This window comes from Ornithorhynchus anatinus, chromosome 5, assembly GCF_004115215.2.
Source record: "Ornithorhynchus anatinus isolate Pmale09 chromosome 5, mOrnAna1.pri.v4, whole genome shotgun sequence".
NCBI lineage: Eukaryota > Metazoa > Chordata > Mammalia > Monotremata > Ornithorhynchidae > Ornithorhynchus > Ornithorhynchus anatinus.
This window is the reverse complement of record NC_041732.1, coordinates 6031108-6049687: the sequence shown is the minus strand read 5'-3', so window position 1 is coordinate 6049687 and position 18580 is coordinate 6031108. Positions and strand designations below refer to the sequence as shown.

General features: G+C 64.6%; 1 protein-coding gene across 2 annotated transcripts; it reads left to right on the top strand.

Annotated features, from left to right (window-relative positions):
* The first annotated feature begins 1205 nt into the window (after nt 1-1205).
* INTS14 (integrator complex subunit 14) lies at nt 1206-18235 on the top strand. Of its 2 annotated transcripts, XM_029065505.2 has the most exons (12): nt 1207-1349; nt 2852-3137; nt 3627-3734; nt 5769-5924; nt 8468-8586; nt 9369-9511; nt 11516-11608; nt 13421-13565; nt 14512-14645; nt 14873-14991; nt 16617-16682; nt 17778-18235. In XM_029065505.2, exons 2-12 carry the CDS (start codon nt 2916-2918, stop codon nt 18024-18026), a joined length of 1554 nt encoding a protein of 517 aa, XP_028921338.1. In that variant the 5' UTR covers nt 1207-1349; nt 2852-2915; the 3' UTR covers nt 18027-18235. The 2 variants fall into 2 exon arrangements, with proteins under 2 accessions (XP_028921339.1, XP_028921338.1); XM_029065506.2 differs by lacking the exon at nt 5769-5924 and having other exon boundaries at nt 1206-1349.
* The last annotated feature ends 345 nt before the right edge of the window (nt 18236-18580 follow it).

Sequence of the window (18580 nt, the reverse complement as noted above, 5' to 3'; positions counted from 1 at the left end):
CACTGTGGGCAGGGAGGGAAAGGAGGCCAGTGACAGGAGGGCATTTTTGAGGGCCTCCCGGAGCCACCCGGTCCTCCGGGCGCCGCATTTTCCGGGCCTCCTTTGGTACCGGGAAGTCAGGCCGAGCTGGAAATAGGGTTTCCTTTACCTGCCCCAGACCAGGGCTGTGAGAAAGCGCGAGGGAGAAGCCCGCGGGGACACGGCGGCCTCCATTTTTCCTTTAACGGTATCTGGTAAGCGCTCGCTCGGTGCCGGCCACTCTGCTAAGCACCGGGGGGGGGGTAGATACAAGCTAAGAAGCAGGATGGCTCAGGGGCAATAGCCCGGCCTGGGGAGTCAGAGGTCGTGAGTTCTCATCCCGGCCCCGCCACCTGACGGCCCTGTGACTTTGGGCGAGTCACTTCACCGGGCCTCAGTCACCTCATCTGTGAAGCGGGGATTAAGACTGGGAGCCCCCCACGTGGGACCGCCTGATGACCCTGTATCTTCCCCAGCGCTTAGAACACTGCTCTGCACATAGTGAGCGCTTGACAAGTACCAACATTATTATTAGGGTCCAAGGTCACAGAGCTGAGCAGTGAAGCAGCGCGGCTCAGTGGGAAGAGCCCGGGCCGGGGAGTCGGAGGTCATGGGTTCGAATCCCGTACCCGCCACTTGTCAGCTGTGTGACCGTGGGCGAGTCGCTTCACTTCTCTGGGCCTCGGCGACCTCGTCTATAAAACGGGGATGAAGACTGGGAGCCTCACGTGGGACGACCCGATGACCCTGGATCCCCCCCCAGCGCTCAGAACGGTGCTCTGCACAGAGTAAGCGCTTAACAAATACCAACACGAGAACCCATGATCGTGACGCTGCTTTGCCCAAATCGTACCCGGGGGCCCGAGGGGCGCGGAGGCTTTTGCCGCGAGTGAGGGCTGCGGGGCCGGGCAGGCTGGACTCAAAGGGCAACCTGCCTCCCGGCCAATCGGCAAGCTCCGGCCTCCGACCTCCCGGCCAATCGGCGGCGGCCTCCGACCTCCCGGCCAATCGGCGGCGGCCTCCGACCTCCCGGCCAATCGGCGGCGGCCTCCGACCCCCCGGCCAATCGGCGGCGGCCTCCGACCTCCCGGCCAATCGGCGGCGGCCTCCGGCCTCCCGGCCAATCGGCGGCGCCTTCGTGCCCGTGGCCCCGAGGTTCCGGCGGGCGCGCGCGGGGGACGGCGTTTGCGGACGGACCCGGTCTCCCTAGAAGCCGCGCCCAGGTTCGTGCGGGCTGCGCCACGGCGTCCCCGGGGCCGGTTTTCGCGGGTGGAATGCGTCGCTCGTGGGGGAAGGTTTGAGCGGACGGACGGCGGCTCCCCCGAGGGAAGGTTGGTGCGGACTGACCCCCTCCTTCTTGGGGGAAGGACTTCGTGCACTGACCGAGTCTCCCCGAGGGAAGAAGGCTTGCACGGACTGACCCCTTCTCTCCGAGGGACGGTCTGTGTGCACGGACCCCGTTTCTCTGAGGGAAGGTTTTTGCGGACGGACCCCGTTTCCCGGAGGGAAGGATTTCGCGGCCGGACCGCGCCTCCCCGGGGGAAGGATTTTGCGGACGGACCCCGTGGCCCTGAGGGACGAGCTGTACGGACGGACCCCTTCCAGCGAGGGAAGGACTTCTCGGCCGGACCGCGCCTCCCCGGGGGAGGGATTTAGCGGACGGACCGCGTTTCCCTGGGTTTTTGTGTCCGGAAGCCTTTCGCGGTGGCACCGGAGGCCTCCCTTCCCCCTCCCGGGCCCCCAGTCAGTCAGTCAGTCCGGGCTACTTACTGAGCGCTTACCAGGTGCGGAGCCCCCGTGCCGAGCACGCGGGAGAGGACACGGCAGCAGGGTGGACGTGAGCCCTGCCCGAAACAAGCCCAGTATTGACTGCCTATTAGTAGTAATAATACTGACGTTGGCATTTAAGCCCCTACTCTGGGCAGAGCACTGTTCTAAGCGCTGGGGGAGATCCAGGGTCATCAGGTGGTCCCACGGGAGGCTCACGGTAAGTCCCCATTTTGCAGGTGAGGTCGCTGAGGCCCAGAGACGTCAAGTGACTTGCCCGAGGTCACAGCTGACAAGTAATAACAATGATAATAACGACAGTACTTGTTAAGCTCTTACTACGAGCAAAGGACTGTTCTAAGCGCTGGGGTTAGATGCGACCGCTTAGTCCAGTGCTCTGCACGTAGTAAGCGCTCAGTAAATACCATTGAATGAATGAACGCGAGGTCGTCGGTTGGTCCCACGCGAGGCTCACGGACGTAGCCCCCGTTTTACAGACGGGGGAACTGAGGCCCAGAGAAGTGAAGTGACTTGCCCCGGGTCACCCAGCTGACGGGGGGTGGGGCCGGGATTAGAACCCGCAGCCTCTGACTCCCAAGCCTGGCCCCTTAAGAATCATAATAATGACGACGGTGGTATTGGTTAAGCGCTTACTACGTGCCAAGCACTGTTCTAAGCGCTGGGGGACATACAGGGTCATCAGGTTGTCCCCCGTGGGGCTCCCAGTCTCCATCCCCATTTTCCAGATGAGGTCACCGAGGTCCAGAGAAGTGAAGTGAGTTGCCCCAGGTCACCCAGCTGACAGGTGGCGGAGCCGGGATTGGAACCCACCACCTCGGACTCCCGAGCGCCGTGAGCGCCAGGTGGGACGGGGACCGTGTCCAATTCGATAAGCTCGTATCTCCCCCGGCGCTGAGTACAGTGCCGGGCGCGTAGTGGCAACCTGACACACAAGCCCAGTCGGGAAGACGCCGTTCTTACCGAAGCGGTCCGAGGCGCCGGGGGAGAGAGGCCCCCGTCCCGTCCCGGGCTCCGGACACGACCCCCATTTGCTCTCCCTCCCCAGCTCCGTCCCGCCCGCGCCCCCCTCGCCCCGCCGACCTCCCGGGAGGCGAGCCAACGCGGCCGCCATGCCGACCGTGGTGGTCATGGACGTGTCGCTGTCGATGACGCGGCCCGTGACGGCGGAGGGCTCGGAGGACTACCAGCGGAAGCACCTGGCCGTCCACGGCCTCACCATGCTGTTCGAGCACATGGCCACCAACTACAAGCTGGAGTTCACCGCGCTCGTCGTCTTCTCCTCCCTCTGGGAGCTCATGGTCCCTTTCACGAGGGACTACAACACCCTTCAGGTGCCGGGAGGGCCCGGGGAGGGGGCGGGGGGCCGTGGGGGCCCGGGGCGTCGCGCCCGGCGCCCGGAGACCCCGGGGATCGCCCGGGGGGGTCGGTGGGACTTGAGGTCGGCCCGGGGGACCGTCCCCCTCCCGGGAACCGGGTGGAACTCGGACCCGGACGCGCCGGGTCGGTCGAGCGACGCTACTTACCGAGCGCCGGCTGGGCGTGACAGGGTCGGTAGGCGTGATCCCCGCCCTCAGCGGGCTTAGAGTCTAGAGAAGAGCCGACGGACCGGAGGGACGGCGGAGTGCCGGGGGGGCCCTTCCGGACCACCCCCCGCAGCCGCCCCAGAGGCGCTTGTGATCTGACGAGCGAGCACGGTTTCGCAGAGCGATACGCCGCGTCCCCGTCTCGGCGGCGAGGTTCGCCAACGGCCGCTCCCCCGGGCCCCCCCCGGAATAGGCGACCGTGGGAAGCGATGACCCGTTTTCCTCTCGTCCCGCCAGGAAGCCCTGAGCAACATGGACGACTACGATAAAACCTGCTTGGAGTCGGCCCTGCTTGGCGTCTGCAACGTCGTCCAGCAAGAGTGGGGAGGCGCCATCCCCTGCCAGGTACAGAGCGGTCCCCTTCCGCCCCCTTCCTCCGCCTCCTGCCCCCTTTCTCCTCCTCCTGCCCCCTCCTCCTGCCTCCTTCCTCCTCCTGCCTCCTTCCTCCTCCTGCCTCCTTCCTCCTCCTGCCCCCTTCCTCCTCCTCCTGCCCCCTTCCTCCTCCTCCTGCCCCCTTTCTCCTCCTTTCATCCCCTTCCTCCTCCTTTCGTTCTCTTCCGCCTCCTTCCGTCTCCTTCCGTCTCCTTCCACATCCTTTCGTCTCCTTCCATCTCCTCCTGCCTCCTTTCATCTCCTTCCGCCTCCTTTCATCTCCTTCCGCCTCCTTTCATCTTCTTCTGCCTCCTTTCACCTTCTTCCGCCTCCTTCCGCCTCCTTCCGTCTCCTTCCGCTTCCTCCCGTCTCCTCCCGCCTCCTCCCGTCTCCTTTTGTCTCCTTCTCCTCCTGCCTCCTTCTCCTCCTGCCTCCTTTCATCCCCTTCCGTTCCCTTCCGCCCCCCTTCCGCCAAGCTCAACTCGGCGGGCCCCCCGGCAGACGGATCGGATCCAGTGCCCCTTTCCCAAATGGGCAGGGCACCCTCCAGCCAGCCCTTTTTCCCTCATGGAAAGAGCCCGGGCCCAGGAGCCAGAGGATCTAGGTTCCCATCCCCGTTCTGCCCCTTGCCTGCCGTGTGTCCCTGGCCAAGTCACTTCACTTCTCCGGGCTTCAGTTTCCGCTTCTGTCAAATGGGAATCGGATACCCGTCCTCCCTCCTGCTTAAACCGTGAACCCCTGTGTGGGACGGGACCCGATCAACCTGTGTCTATCCTAGCACGTAGTACGGCGCTCAGCACATAATAGATGTTTATCGGATACCAAAGTTATTGTCGATCCCCGGAGGAAGGGGGAAGGCTCCGATGAAGGACTCGGAAACGACCGCGTTACCGGCGGAGGAGAGTGGTGGGTTTAGGCACGGCGCCTGACACCGTCCCCGGAGGGATGTGGGAATCGCGGTTCCAGAGGGAGGGGCTTGAGGGCGTCGGGAATCATCCATCCAACTTCGTCCCAGACCTAACCCAAAGGCGCTGTTATGGCTCCAGACCCTGGGGTTTTTGTGTAGTGATTGGTCTGTCTTGGTTTTTTCGTGGTGTCTGGTGAGTGCTTGCTACGTGTCGGACACCGTTCTAAGCGCTGGGGTGTAGGTCGGACCCGGTCCCTATCCCGCATGGGGCTCACGGTCGAGGTAGGAGAGAGAACGGGAGCACTTACCGTGTGGAGGGCACTGTACTAAGCGCTCGAGAGAGGACAGCACACCGGAGTTGGCAGACCCGTTCCGAGCCCCCGGCCAGCCGACGGTTTAGAGGGCCCCTCGGGCGGAACGGGATCTGCGGAACCAGGAGGCGTCCTTCGGGCAGCGAGCGTCCGCCGGGACAGAGCGCGGCGTCGGAAGGGGCGGTTGGCCCGCGGGGCGGGCGTCGGCCCGGGGGTGACTGTCGAGGCGGGGGCTTTCCTGTCAGAAGCGTGACCCAGGCGCTCTAGGGAGACGGGCCGAGCCCCACGGCGGCGGGGGCCAAGATGACCCACCCCCTGGCCGGGCCTCGGTATATCCTTGCTGCCTCGGTATATCGGCTTCGAGGAATAAAGCTCACCTCCTCCGTGAGGCCGTCCCAGACTGAGCTCCCCCCTTTTCCCTCCGCTCCTCCCCCTTCCCCTCAGCCGAGCCCCCCCCCTTCCCTCTGCTCCCCTCTGCTCCTCCCCCTTCCCTCCGCCCTGTGCTCACTTGTATATATTATTTATGACCCTATTTATTTTCTTACTGAGGTGTCCATCCCCTTGATGCCTATTTACCGTGATCACGTTGTCTTATTTTCGTCCGTCCGTCTCCCCCGATTAGACTGTGAGCCCGTCGCCGGCCTGGGATCGTCTCTGTCCGTTGCCGGATTGTCCTTTCCAAGCGCTTAGCCCGGTCCTCTGCCCATAGTAAGCGCTCCGTAAATACTGTCGAATGAATAAATGCATTTTCTCTGAAAGGTCACCCCCCCATCCCCCTCTCTCCTGCAGGTCGTTCTGGTAACGGACGGGTGTCTGGGGATCGGGAGGGGCTCCCTCCGGCACTCGCTGGCCGCGCACAATCCGCGGAGCGACAGCGGCAGGTTTCCTCTGCCTTTCCCCTTCCCCTCCAAGCTGTACATCATGTGCATGGCCAACCTGGAAGAGGTAATTTCCATCTGAGCGAGGCCCCAGGGGCAGGGGCGGATCAGGGTGGAGGCGGGCGGGCCAGCTCACCGGCGGTCTCGTCGGTCGAAGGTGTCGACCGCGTGCCGACCGCGTGCGGGGCACTGGGCTGAGCGCTTCGGAGAGGACGGCGTAACGGAGTGGGTAGACACGTCCCTCGCCCACGGCGGGCTTAGTCGACCGCATTTACTGAGCCCTCGCGGAGCACTGGACTACGCCCTCGGGAGCGTTCGATGTACCAGAGTGAGTTGGAAGACACGTTCCCTGCCCGCAGTGGGTTTACGGTCTAGAGGGGGAGACAGACGATATGAATAACTATTAGAGATCAGTTGAGTGCTCAGCACGCAATAAGCGCTCAGTAAATACGATCGAAAGAAGGAATATGGGCCCAAGTGGTGGAGGGGCTGTGAGGGGGTGATTAAAGGGAGCAGATGGAAGCGCAAGAGAGGAAAGGAAGGGCTCTTGGAGGAGACGGGCCTTCAATAAGGCTTTGAGGCGGGGGGGAGAGTCGGTCGTCTGTCAGATTCGAGGAGGGAGGGCGTTGCAGGCCAGAAGCGGGCCGTGGGTGAGAGGTCGGCGAGAGACGAGACAGAGGTACGGCGAGGAGGTTGGCGTTAGAGGGGCGAAGCGTGCGGGCCGGGTTACGGGAGGAGAGCGGCGAGGTGAGAAAGAGGGGACGAGGCGATTGACTGCTCTCGGGCCGCCGGTAAGTGGTTTGAGTTTGATGCGGAGCTCACGCTCCAGGTGGGTCTCGTCCAGGGGTCTTTGCGTGGCACCATTTTAGGGAGCATTCTTGGGCCCTGGAGCTGGGGGGTGGGCGGGGGGAGGGTCCTGTTAAGAGCGGGAAGGCAGCTGGGGCAACTGGCGAGCTCCCAAGTCCTTAGGTGGGACACAACCGGCCCGTCTCGCGTCGGGGGTAAACCGCGGCAGCCTGCTGGGCTGAGATTCTCTCTTGCCCAACCGGGAAGGGGGCACCGGACCCGATGGGTCCGCCGGGGGGCCTGCCGGGTTGAGCTTGGCGGAAGGGGGTGAAAACTCTCTGAGATTCAAGTCGGATGTCCGTGTCGGGAGCCAGCTGTCGGCTCACGCTGCGGTCCCGAAGATGCCCTCTGATTTGGGGGTCCGCGGCGGGCCGCCGTAATGAGGCCGTTAGTTCCCCGGGCCCGTCTGAGCCTCTGTCTTCAGAGCCGTCGGTGGCCGGTATTATAACGCGGTTTGAACCGATTTGAACATTCCAAGCGCTTAGTACGGTACTCTGCACATAGTAAGCGCTCAGTAAATACTATTGAATGAATAATATCCCCCCGACACACACACACGCTCTACGACCTAGTAATAACGATAATAACGACGATGGTATTGGCCGAGCGCTTACTATGCGCTAGGTACTGGGGTGGTCACAAGCAGATGGAGTTGGACACGCTCCCGTCCCGTGCGGGGCTCACCGTCTCAATCCCCGTTTTCCGGGCGAGGTCACTGAGGCCCAGAGAAGTGAAGAGACTTGGCCAAGGTCCCACGGTAGACAAGTGGTGGGAGCCGCGACCTTCCGACGCCCAGGGCCGTGCTCACAAGCGGCCTAATTTGCTTGTGTTCATCTCAGCGCTTAGAAAGGTGCCCGGCACCTAGTAACGATAATGATAATGGTAGTATTTAAGCGCTCACTCTGTGCAAAGCACTGTTCTAAGCGCTGGGCTCGATAGAAGCTGATCAGGATGTCCCGTGTGGGGCTCACGGTTTTCCTCCCTATTTTCCAGACGAGGGAACTGAGGCCCAGAGAAGTGAAGTGACTTGCCCAGAGTCACACGGCTGGCAAGCGGCGGAGTCGGGCTTAGAACCCACGATCTCTGACTCCCAAGCCCGGGCTCTTTCCACTAAGCGCTCAGCAAATACCACAGGGATGGCTGTGGGCTCGGAGGCCGGGCGGGAGCCCCGAGAATGGCCTCCTCTGCAGTCGATCGGTCGGATTCATCGAGGGCTTACCGTGTGACTCTGTGCAGAGCACTGTCCTGAGCGCTTGGGAGAGGGCAGTACGACTGAGTCGGTAGACACGTTCCCCGTCCGCAACGGGGAGGGATCGGGGGCAGCAGAATTCTTTTCGGAAGATCGACCCGCCTCCTACGAGCCCCATCCCGCTCCTCCGCGGTCCCCGTCTCCGGGATGAAGGGAGTTCCGCCGGGGGAGTTTTTTCCCATTTCCCTCCAGCCCGGACTAGCCGTGGCGGCCACCAGTCGGTCAGGTCGGACGCGGCCCGCGGGGCTCGCGGTCTGAATAGGACGGAGAACGGGGATTTGGTCCCCATTTCCCAGATGAGGAAACCGAGGGGCAGAGCGGTGACCGGTCCGAGGTCACCCGGCGGGTAAGGGTGGGAGGGGATTAGAACCCAGGTCCCCTGGCCACAGCCGGGCTTCCCCGGCCGTCGTCGGGGCTCCGGAGGGGACTCTGGTCCCCGGCTTTCTGCGTCCTCGGGCGGGCCGACGGCCTCAGCCGGCGCGGCTTCGGGAGCGGGGATTTCCTCTCTTCCGCAGCTGCAGAGCTCGGAATCCCTAGATTGCCTCGAGCAGCTCATAGACCTGAACAACGGCGAAGGGCAGATTTTCACCATCGACGGCCCCCTGTGCCTGAAGAACGTCCAGTCCATGTTTGGGTGAGTTGGCGAGAAACCCCCCCCCCCCCCCCCCCGCCGTGAGGCTTCCTTGTAATGGGCCGTCGCTTCCCCCGGGCTGTAGGCCGAAGTGCTCGGGGCGGGCCGGGGGTGGGCGTCCAATTTCAGACCTCCGCCGTTCTCAGAAACCCGACGGGGTCGAACTCCGCGGCCCCCCCGGGCTGACCGGGACGCGGGCTTTCAAAGCCGAACCTTTCCCGGAGTTGAGGGGCACGGGGTCTGGCGGAAAGAGGCCGGGCCCGGGGCCCGGAGGACCCGGGTTCTGATCCCGGCTCTGCTGCGGGCCCGCGGGGTCACCGCTTTGCTTCTCTGGGTCTCGGTTTCCTCATCTGTAAAAGGGAGATTCCATCCCGTTACCTCCTCCGTGAACAGCGAGCCCCAGGCGGGACGGGGTCTCCGGCCCATCTGACAAGACGAGCTCTGGGCACTTAGGTGATTAACGAGTACGACGATGATAAAAAATATTGAACGTATTAATATACGATTAATATACGATTAATAATAACGATTATCGAGCCTCCTTGGGTAAAAGCGACAGGTTTCGGGGGACCCCTCCCGAGCGGTCAGAGCGCCGTGACGGCTCCCGGGAGGAAACGGAATCGTTCGGTGCTTAATACGGTTCCCAGCGCTCAGTACGGTGTCCGGCACTTAGTAGGCGCTTAACGGTGCCCCAGTCGTTAGTTTTAATCTTTGAAAAGCGTGGCCTTCCGGGGTCGTTGCTTTCCTTTGCCCCCAACGGCGACTCCCCCCCTCCCGCGTTCCAGGAAGCTGATCGACGTGGCGTACACGCCCTTCCACGCGGTCCTCAAGTGCGGCCACTTGACGTCGGACGTGCAGGCCTTCCCCAGGCCGGAACCCTTCGTCGTAGACGAGGAAATCGACCCCGTCCCGAAGACCATTAACACGGGTAGGTCTTAGAGCCCGGCCCCGGCGGGGGCCGGCCCGTGGTCCGCCTACCTCCCGGCCCCGTCCTCCTCTCTCTCCCGCCGAGGTACGGCGTCCCACCCCCGGCCCCCGCTCCCCGAGGGCTCCGCCGGAAGACCGGGCGGCCCCACGCTCCCGGGACTCAGTCTGAGCCGGAGGATGGCGGGGCGGGACTCTTTTCCCGTTTCGGTCGCGGGGCGTGAAGAGGCCGGGCCAGGCTCAGGACCGCAAACCTCTGGCCCCCGCCCAGATCCTTCCGCCCGGAGCCGGGGGCTCCGACCCAGGGGAGTGGGCCCGGAGGCCCACGTCCCCTTTTCGCTAACAGAAGGGCCCGCTGGCCGTCCGGGCGAAACCGAGGGACGGCGGGAGGCGGGGGAGCCGAGGCGTCCGGCGGGGGGCCGGGGGAAGGGCCGTCGGACCCTCCCCGGGCCCAGGGGAAGTTTTTGGAGTGAGAAGCCAGTCTGGGCAGAGGGAGGGGAGAGGCTGCGCTTCTTGGGCCGCCCCCGAAAGGTCCCCCGAGTTCTCGTAAACAGGGTGAAGAGTAGAGGGCTCGGCCGGGGTTCCCCGAAGCCGTTGCCCCAAAGGACGACGGGCCTTCAGAGGCCGGTCCCCTTGGGCATCTCAGAGTCGCCCGTGGCCACGGTCGGTCCGGGAACCTCGGCCTCCGTGGTTACCGGCCCACGGCCGGTCGTTTCCGCCTGCCCTTTTTCACTTTTTAGCCGTCCCTCGGGTTCGAAGCGACGCCTCCGACGGCGGGGTCCCGCTTACGCCTCCTCCCGCCGGCGCCCGTCAGCCGAGGCCGCCCTCACCCGTCGCTCCTCGGGCCGGGACCGTTCCGTCTCTGTGGTCCCTGAGCCCCGTGGGAAAGTTCTCCGGGCTCACGGTCTCAACCCCCATTTTACAGATGAGGTAACGGAGGCACGGAGAGGTGAAGCGACTTGCCCGGGGTCGCAGCGCAGGCAGGTCGTGGAGCCGGGATTAGAACCCAGGGGCTTCTGACTCCCTGGCCCCTGGTCTGTCACCAGGCCAGGCTGTGGGTCGATCTGTCCTCTCCCAAGCACGTAATACGGTGCTCTGCACCCAGGAAGCGCTCAATAGATACAGTCGAACGAATGAACGTCCCTCGGCGTCGTGAAACGCGGCGTCGTGAGATATTTCGGGGTCATTGGATGAAAAGACCCCGGCGTTATCGCCCTCCCAATCAACCGACCGGTCGGGCGTTTTATCGAGCACGTGTCGTGTGCAGGACACTGTACTGAGCGCTTGGGAGAGGACAGCCTAGAGTCGGCAGGCGCGTTCCCCACCCACGGTGAGCCCACGGTCCGACAGGGGAGGCAGACTGACGCTCTGAAGGTCGGGCGATCGGGAGGTCTCCCCCGGTTTAGACCGCGAGCCCGTCGCCGGGCGGGGACGGTCTCTGTCTGTTGCCGAATTGTCCGTTCCAAGCGCTCAGTCCAGTGCCCTGCACAGAGTAAGCGCTCAATAAATACGACTGAATGAACGAATGAACGAACCAGCCCTCCGTAGCCACCGGAATTAAGTGGAGGGGGATCTTGGGGTCGGCCGAAGCTTGGACCTCAAATAAGAGACTCTGTCTCTCTGCCTTTCTCTCTTTGAATTCAAAGCGAGCGGACTCCCCCCCCCCCCCTTCATTCATTCATCCATTCAATCGTATTTATTGAGCGCTTACTATGTGCAGAGCACTGGACGAAGCGCTTGGAACGGACAGTTCGGCAACGGATGGAGACCAGCCCTGCCCGAAGACGGGCTCACGGTCTAAAGCGGGGAGACGGCAAAGCAAAACAAAACAAAACCAGTCAATATCATCAAGATAAATAGAATCATAGACGTATACGCATCATTAGCCAAATAAATAGAGTAATAAATAATATTTACAGTATATCTCGTTTTATATATATATATATCAATAATATGCATCTTGCATTCTCTCTCTCTCTCTCTCTCTGCCCCCCACCGGCCCCTCCAGATCTGGAAATAGTGGGCTTCGTCGACATAGCGGACATCTCGAGCCCCCCCGTCCTCTCCAGGCACTTGATCCTGCCCATAGCGCTTAACAAAGGTGAGTTCTCCCGGTCATCCCCGGCCGGGACGGGGTGGATTCTTTTCGGCGGTTTGATCCCCCAACCCGGGGACGACGGTTGAAATTTGTGTTGTAGGATCCGCAGCCGGAAGGCTCCCAGCAGGGAGTCGGTCTAAGCTCGGTACGGGCCGGGGGCCTTTCTGCTAATTCCGGTGGGTCGTATTCTCCCGGGCGCTTAGTACAGTCCTCCGCACGCAGTAAGCGCTCAGTCGGTCCCGGGGATAGTAAGCTCATTATAGGCGGGGAATGTGTCTCCTGATTCTGTTGCGTTGTACTCCCCCAAGCGCTTAGTACAGTGCTCCGCACGGTCATTCGGTCCTATTTATGGAGCGCTTACAGTAGAGCACCGTACTAAGCGTTTGGGAGAGTCCAATATAACAGTAGACAGGCAGGTTCCCTGCCCACCACGAGCTTACAGACCAGAGGGGGCGACAGGCCTTAATGTAAATGCGATATAGAACAGGACAATAAATCGTGATTGTTACGCACTTACTACGCGGCGGGCGCTGTTCTAAGCGCTGGGGTGGATAGAAGGCGATCAGGTTGTCGCACGTGGGGCTCACCGTCTTCACCCCCGTTTTACAGATGAGGGAACTGAGGCCCGAAGAAGTGAAGTGGCTTGCCCGAAGTCCCACACAACTGAGAAGCGGCCGAGTCTGGATTAGAACCCACAGCCCCCGACTCCCTAGCCCGGGCTCTTTCCGCTAAGCCACGCTGCTTCTCTAAAGTCTAAAGTAAAATGGGGATGAGGCCAGGGAGCCCCACGTGGGACAGGGACCCACCCCGGCGCTCAGTAAGCGCTCAAGAAATACCATAAACGATCTACGGAAAATAAGCACGGAGTGCGGACTTGCAGTAGGGGAAGATTGGCGGGGAGCCCGGATCTCCGTCAGCGGCGGCCGGGCCGGGCCGGCTGTACGTGGAGGTGCCGGGGCAACCAGCGGGACCGGGGGGTGCGAAGAAGGGTTCGGTCGGTCGGTCGGCGGTATTTATCGAGCTCTCGCCGAGTGCAGAGCCCTGTCCCAAGCGCTTGGGAGACTGCAAAAGAACTGCCAAATGCCCTGCTCACGACGAGCCTCGCGGTCTAGAAGGGGAGACGGGGGTGAATGGAAATAAACGACAGGTCCGGACGTCAGCGCTGTGGGGCTGGGCGGGGGGGGGGGGGGGATGAATTAAGGGAGCAAGTCGGGGCGACGCCGAAGGGAGGTGGGGGATGAAGAAAAGCGGGGCGTAGCCGGGGAAGGCCTCTGGGAGGAGGTGGGCCTCCGGGAAGGCTTTGAAGAGGGGGAGGGTCATCGTCTGGGGGATTTGAAGAGGGAGGGCGTTGCGGGCCAGAGGGGGACGTGGCCGAGGGGTCGGCGGCCGGAGAGATGAGATGGACGGTGAGGAGGTTGGCGTCGGAGGCCCGGGACGCGCAGACCCCCGTGCCTCTCCCAGGTGCGGCGGCCCCTGCGCGCCGGTAGCGGGGCCGGGCCGACTCCGCTCTCGTCCCTCGGCCCGGCCGGGGGCGGCGGGGACCCCCGGGCGACCCCGGCGGGGGCCGTGGCCCCGGGGGCCGTGAGACCGGACGCCTCCACCCCCCGGGGAGGTCGAAAGGGATGGGCGGGAGCCCCCCCCGCCCGGGAGGCCTCGCTCGTGGCATCGGGGACGCCCTGCGGTGCCGGCGCGAGAGGGCCGCGGCCGGGCTCGCTCCGGGCAAGCGGGCGGAGTGGCGGAAAACCGCGGCCGGGTCTTCCCCGTCCGCCGGCCGTCCTGACCCGCCCCCCCCGCCCGGCTCCGTTTGCGGCACAGAAGGCGACGAGGTGGGGACCGGTCTGACCGACGACGTCGAAGACGAAAATTCGGCCAATCAGATCGCGGGCAAGATCCCCAACTTCTGCGTCCTGCTGCACGGCAGCCTGAAAGTGGAAGGAATGGTGGCCATCGTTCAGCTGGGGTAGGGGGCGGCCCGGTCTCCCCTGCCCCCGGGGGGCTCTGGGTCACGGGGGCTCCGGCGGACGGGACCGGCCGAGCCGGAATCGGATGAGTGGAAGGGGTCCGGGCCCGGGAGTCGGAGGCCCCGGCTCCTCCTCCCCCCTCGGCCACGTGCTCGCTGCGGGCAAGACGCTTGACTCCTCTGGGCCTCGGTTTCTTCGTCTGCGAATCGGGGGGCGTCCGGTACCCGTTCTCCCTCCTGCTTGAACCGCGGGCCCCGGGCGGGCCCCGACGATCTCGTATCCGCCCCGGTGTGAGTCCGGTGTTGGGCGCGCGGTAAGCGCTCGGCGGATACGGCGATTATCGTCATTCCAAACCTTCGCCCGATCACCGCCCGGCCCCCTTTCCCACTTCCTCCCTCGGCCCCTCCCCTGCCGCTCTCCGATGACCGTAGTTCCGGTATCCGTTGAGCGGGTGCTGCGCGCCGCGTCCTCCGGCGCGTCCCGCGGATCCCGCCCGCCGATGATACTAGTGACGCTATCTGTTGGGCACCCGCTGACCGCCAGATACCGTCCCAGGCGCCGTGGCGGATACGGGCCGATGGAGCGGGACTCGGTCCCCGTCCCGTGTGGGGCTCGCCGACTCGGTCCCCCTTCTACCGACGGGGTGACCGAGGGCCGGGGCGGAGCCGGGATCAGACCTTCCGACTCCCGGGCCCGGGCCGTGGCCACGGTGCCGTCCTGCTGCTGCCCGACCGGTCTCACCCCCGTTTTACAGATGAGGAGAGGGAGGCCCGGAGCGGTCCGGTGACCTGCCCGGGGTCAAGAGAGTCCGGATTCCGCGGGGGAGCCCGGCCGTCGCGGATCTCCTCTTCGGTCGTTGCTTCGAGTGGGCGGGGGCCGCGGCGGCGGGGAGGAGCCGGGGGTTCCCCTCCGGGGGTGACGACGGCCCCGCCCGCCTTCCCGCAGGCCCGAGTGGCACGGGATGCTGTACTCGCAGGCGGACAGCAAGAAGAAATCCAACCTCATGATGTCCCTGTTCGAGCCCGGCCCGGGGCCTCTGCCGTGGCTGGGGAAGATGGCCCAGCTGGGGCCCATCTCGGGTAATCCCGCCGGACGGACCCCCTCCTCTGAGCCGAGGCCCCCCGGGCGCCCGGGCCCGGCGCTGGCGGCGGGGAGATCCTCGGGGAAGGAGGGAGCGGGGCCCCGCGGGAGCCCGGCGGTGGGCGAACGCGCCCCGGGCGGCCCTCCGGGTCCCGGGCGGGGCGGGCCGGGGCGGGGCGGGCCGGGGGTCCCCGGGCCTTTCCAACGGACCGGGGTTTCCTGACAGACGCCAAAGAGAACCCGTACGGCGAAGACGACAACAAGAGTCCCTTTCCCCTGCAGCCCAAGAACAAGCGCAGCTACGCCCAGAACGTCACCGTGTGGATCAAGCCCAGCGGCCTGCAGGTAGCCCCCCCGGAGGGAGACCCGCTCCTCCTCCCCCTCCGAAACCCAGTCGTAAGCAACGGCTTCGGAGCGGGCGGCCCGGCGGAGGGAGACCCGGGTTCCGGTCTCGCCTCCGCCCCGTGCCTGTTGGGCCACCTCAGGCCAGTCGACGACGATGATAATCGTGGTGTCTGTTAAGCGCTCGCTGTGCCGGGCGCCGTAGTGAGCGCTGGGGTGGACACCAGTCGACGGGGTCGGACGCGGTGCCTGTCCCGCGTGGGGCTCACGGACTCAATCCCGTTTCACGGGGTGAGGGAACTGAGGCCCAGAGGAGCCGAGTGACTCGTCCGAGGTCACGCGGCCGACCCGTGGCGGGGCCGGGGTCACGACCCCTGACCTTCCGACTCCTAGGCCCGCGCTCTACCCGCCACGCCTCGCCGCTCCTCAGCCTGACTTCTCCGGGCCTCGGTTCCCTCATCCGTAATGGCCACCGAACCCGGCGAGGGACGGGGGTGATCCGACCCGATTATCTCGTGTCTATCCCAGGGTTTGGCGTGGACCCCGGCAGACTGGCCTAGAGGGGGGGAGGTGCCACGAACCGGGGAGTCGGAGGTCCTGGGTTCTAATCCCGGCGGCATTGAGGCAGCGTGGCTCAGCGGAAAGAGCCCGGGCTGGGGGGGGGGGGGGGGGTCGGAGGTCATGGGTTCGGATCCCGGCTCCGCCACCTGTCGGCAGCGTGACTGTGGGCGAGTCACTTCACTTCTCCGTGCCTCAGTTACCTAATCAGTAAAATGGGGATGAAGACCGTGAGCCTCGCGTGGGACGACCCGATGACTCCGTATCTCCCCCAGCGCTTAGAACGGTGCTCTGCGCGTAGTAGGCGCTTAACGCATACCAACGTTATTATTAGTGTTGATCCCGGCTCTGCCCGGCGTATGACCTCGGGCCAGTCGCTTTACCTCTCTGGACCTGATTTCCCTCGTCTGCAAAATGGGGATTCAGTGCCTGTCGCCCTCCTACTTACTCTGTGATCCCCCCGTGGATCTGATTATCCTCTATCTGCCCCCAGGTAGACAGTCCGGTGCCTTCCGGTGGCGTTTAAGCGCTTACTGTGCGTCGGGGCGCCGTTCTAAGCGGCGGAGTAGTTGCGAGGTGATCGCGTTGGGGCTCACGGTCTTCGCCCGCATTTTCCAGATGAGGTGCCCGAGGCCCAGAGAAGTGAAGTGACTCGCCCGAGGTCACAAAGCAGACGGGTGGCGGAGCCGGGATTAGAACCCGGCTCCTTCTGACTCCCGCGCCCGGGCTCCATCCGCTAGGCCAGGCTACTCCGCTCGGCACGTAGTAAGCGCTGAACAAATGCGGCGGTTATTTATTTATTTTTTTTTTTTATCATCGGGAGTGGTGATGATCACCACAATCCTCCTCCTGAGCCGGACTCATCCCCTTCACCCGTCTCGCGCCTGCAGCTCCGTTTTAGCCCTCGGGCATTTACAGGCCACACGGGAGGGTTTCTCGCTCGTGGCCTCGTCCTCCGGCAGGGTCGGGGTTCCCTCGAGGGAGTCCTGCGTCCGGCTTCTGCCCGCCCCCCCCCCCCCCCCCCTTCCCCCCGAAATCCTTCCCGTCCATTTCTCTCTCCCTTTGGTAAGACTGACGTCCAGAAGATTCTGAGAAATGCAAGGAAACTCCCGGAAAAAACCCAGACCTTCTATAAGGTGAGTACGGGGGCGGCCCGGCGGGCGGGGAGGCCGGGTGGGGCCCGCGTCGGGGCGAGGGGTGGGAGATCTGGGGGTCGCTTCCGCTCGCCCGACTCCGTCGGAAGGAGCCGTGTCGCCGAGGGGGCTGCCGACCTCCAAGAAACAGAGGGACCTGAATTAGAAGCAGGAGAGTCCTGGGGGACCTTGGGGTCGTGTGGTCCATTCCCCTGCCCCCGTTGGTTCATTCGATGGTATTTATTGAGCGCTTACTACGTGCGGAACGCTACCAGGCGCTTGGAAGGGACGGTTCGGCAACAGATGAGAGACCGTCCCCGCCCGGCGACGGGCTCACGGTCCGGACGGGGGAGAGTGTAACGTCGGTATCCGTTAAGCGCTCGCTCTGGGCCGAACGGCGTCCCGAGCGGTGGGACGGATACGGGCCGATCGGGTTGTCCCACGGGGGGCTCGGTCCTCGTCCCCGTTTTCCAGATGAGGGAACTGAGGCGCCGAGAAGGGACCTGCCCCGGGGCACCCGGCTGGCAGGTGGCGGAGGCGGGATTAGGACCCACCACCTCTGACCCCGGGCTCTTTCCACCGAGCCGCGCCGCTTCCCGAAGCGCCTGACGGACACCAGAGGAAAGGGAGGAGAAAGCAAGCTTTCCCGGGGCTGGGCTGGAGGGGGCCCCGTGATAGACGTTCGTTCATTCGGTTGTATTTATGGGGAAGCAGCACGGCGTAGCGGATGGAGCCCGGGCCCGGCAACCGGAAGGTCATGGGTTCTGATCCCGACCCCACCGCTCGTCTGCTGCGTGATCTCGGACGGGTCACCCCGTGTTGTCTTGTTTTTGTTTCGCTCTGCCGCCCGTCTCCCCGGCTGAGACCGTGAGCCCCTCGCTGGGCAGGGATGGTCTCCATCCGTTGCCCGACCGTCCGTCCCAAGCGCTTGGTCCGGTGCTCTGCACCTAGTAAGCGCTCAGTAAATACTATTGAATGAATGGATTTCACTTCACTTCTCCGGGCGGGGACGGCGCCCGACCCGATCGGTCGGTACGCGCCCCGCCGCTCCGTAGGGCGGCTGGCACGTAGTAAGCGCCGGGCGGACCTCTCTGGCAGGAGCTGAATCGCTTGCGCAAGGCAGCCCTGGCCCTGGGCTTCCTGGACCTGCTGAAGGGCGTGGCGGACATGCTGGAGCGCGAGTGCACCCTCCTGCCCGACACGGCCCACCCCGACGCCGCCTTCCAGCTGACCCACGCCGCCCAGCAGCTCAAGCTGGCCGCCGGCCCCGCGGACCCCGCCGCCTACGACCGCAACATCGCCCCGCTCCAGACCGACTTCTCCGGCGGCGGCTCCGACCGCCTGTAGAGCCGCCCCGCGCTCCGCCGGACCCTTCCCCTCTGGGGGGGGGGGGGGGGGTCGCCGCGCCAGGAGAGCCGGGCCCCGGAGAGAAGGGCCCCGCTCCGGACGAACGCTCCTCGAAGCCGACGACCACGGGGCGGGCGCCCCGGGGTTCTCCGGCGGATCCCGTTTCAACGGAGCAATAAAATGCCCGGTTTTACGGAGCAGGTCCCCGAGCGGCTAGCGGGCTACCGCCTCTCGTCCGCCTCCGCGCTCCGGCTCATCCTTTTCCCGGAGGAGGAGAGGGGCGGGCAGACGGGGGGAGGTCTGGGGCTCGGTGCCGATCGAGTCGGTCGGGGGAACGACACGACGGGAAGGGGTAGAGACGACCCCCGCTTCTTGGAGCTCACGGTCCGGTGAGGTCGTGGGACGGAGGAGGATTAGAGCCGGGAGCCTCCAATTCGCAGACACGCCCCACGCCCGGGGGGCTCCGGGGGAACCCTGGTGATCGGACCCGCCCCCGGAGAAGGCGGGGAGGGGGAAGGAGATTAGACCGTCGGCCCCTCGTTGGGCGGGGACGG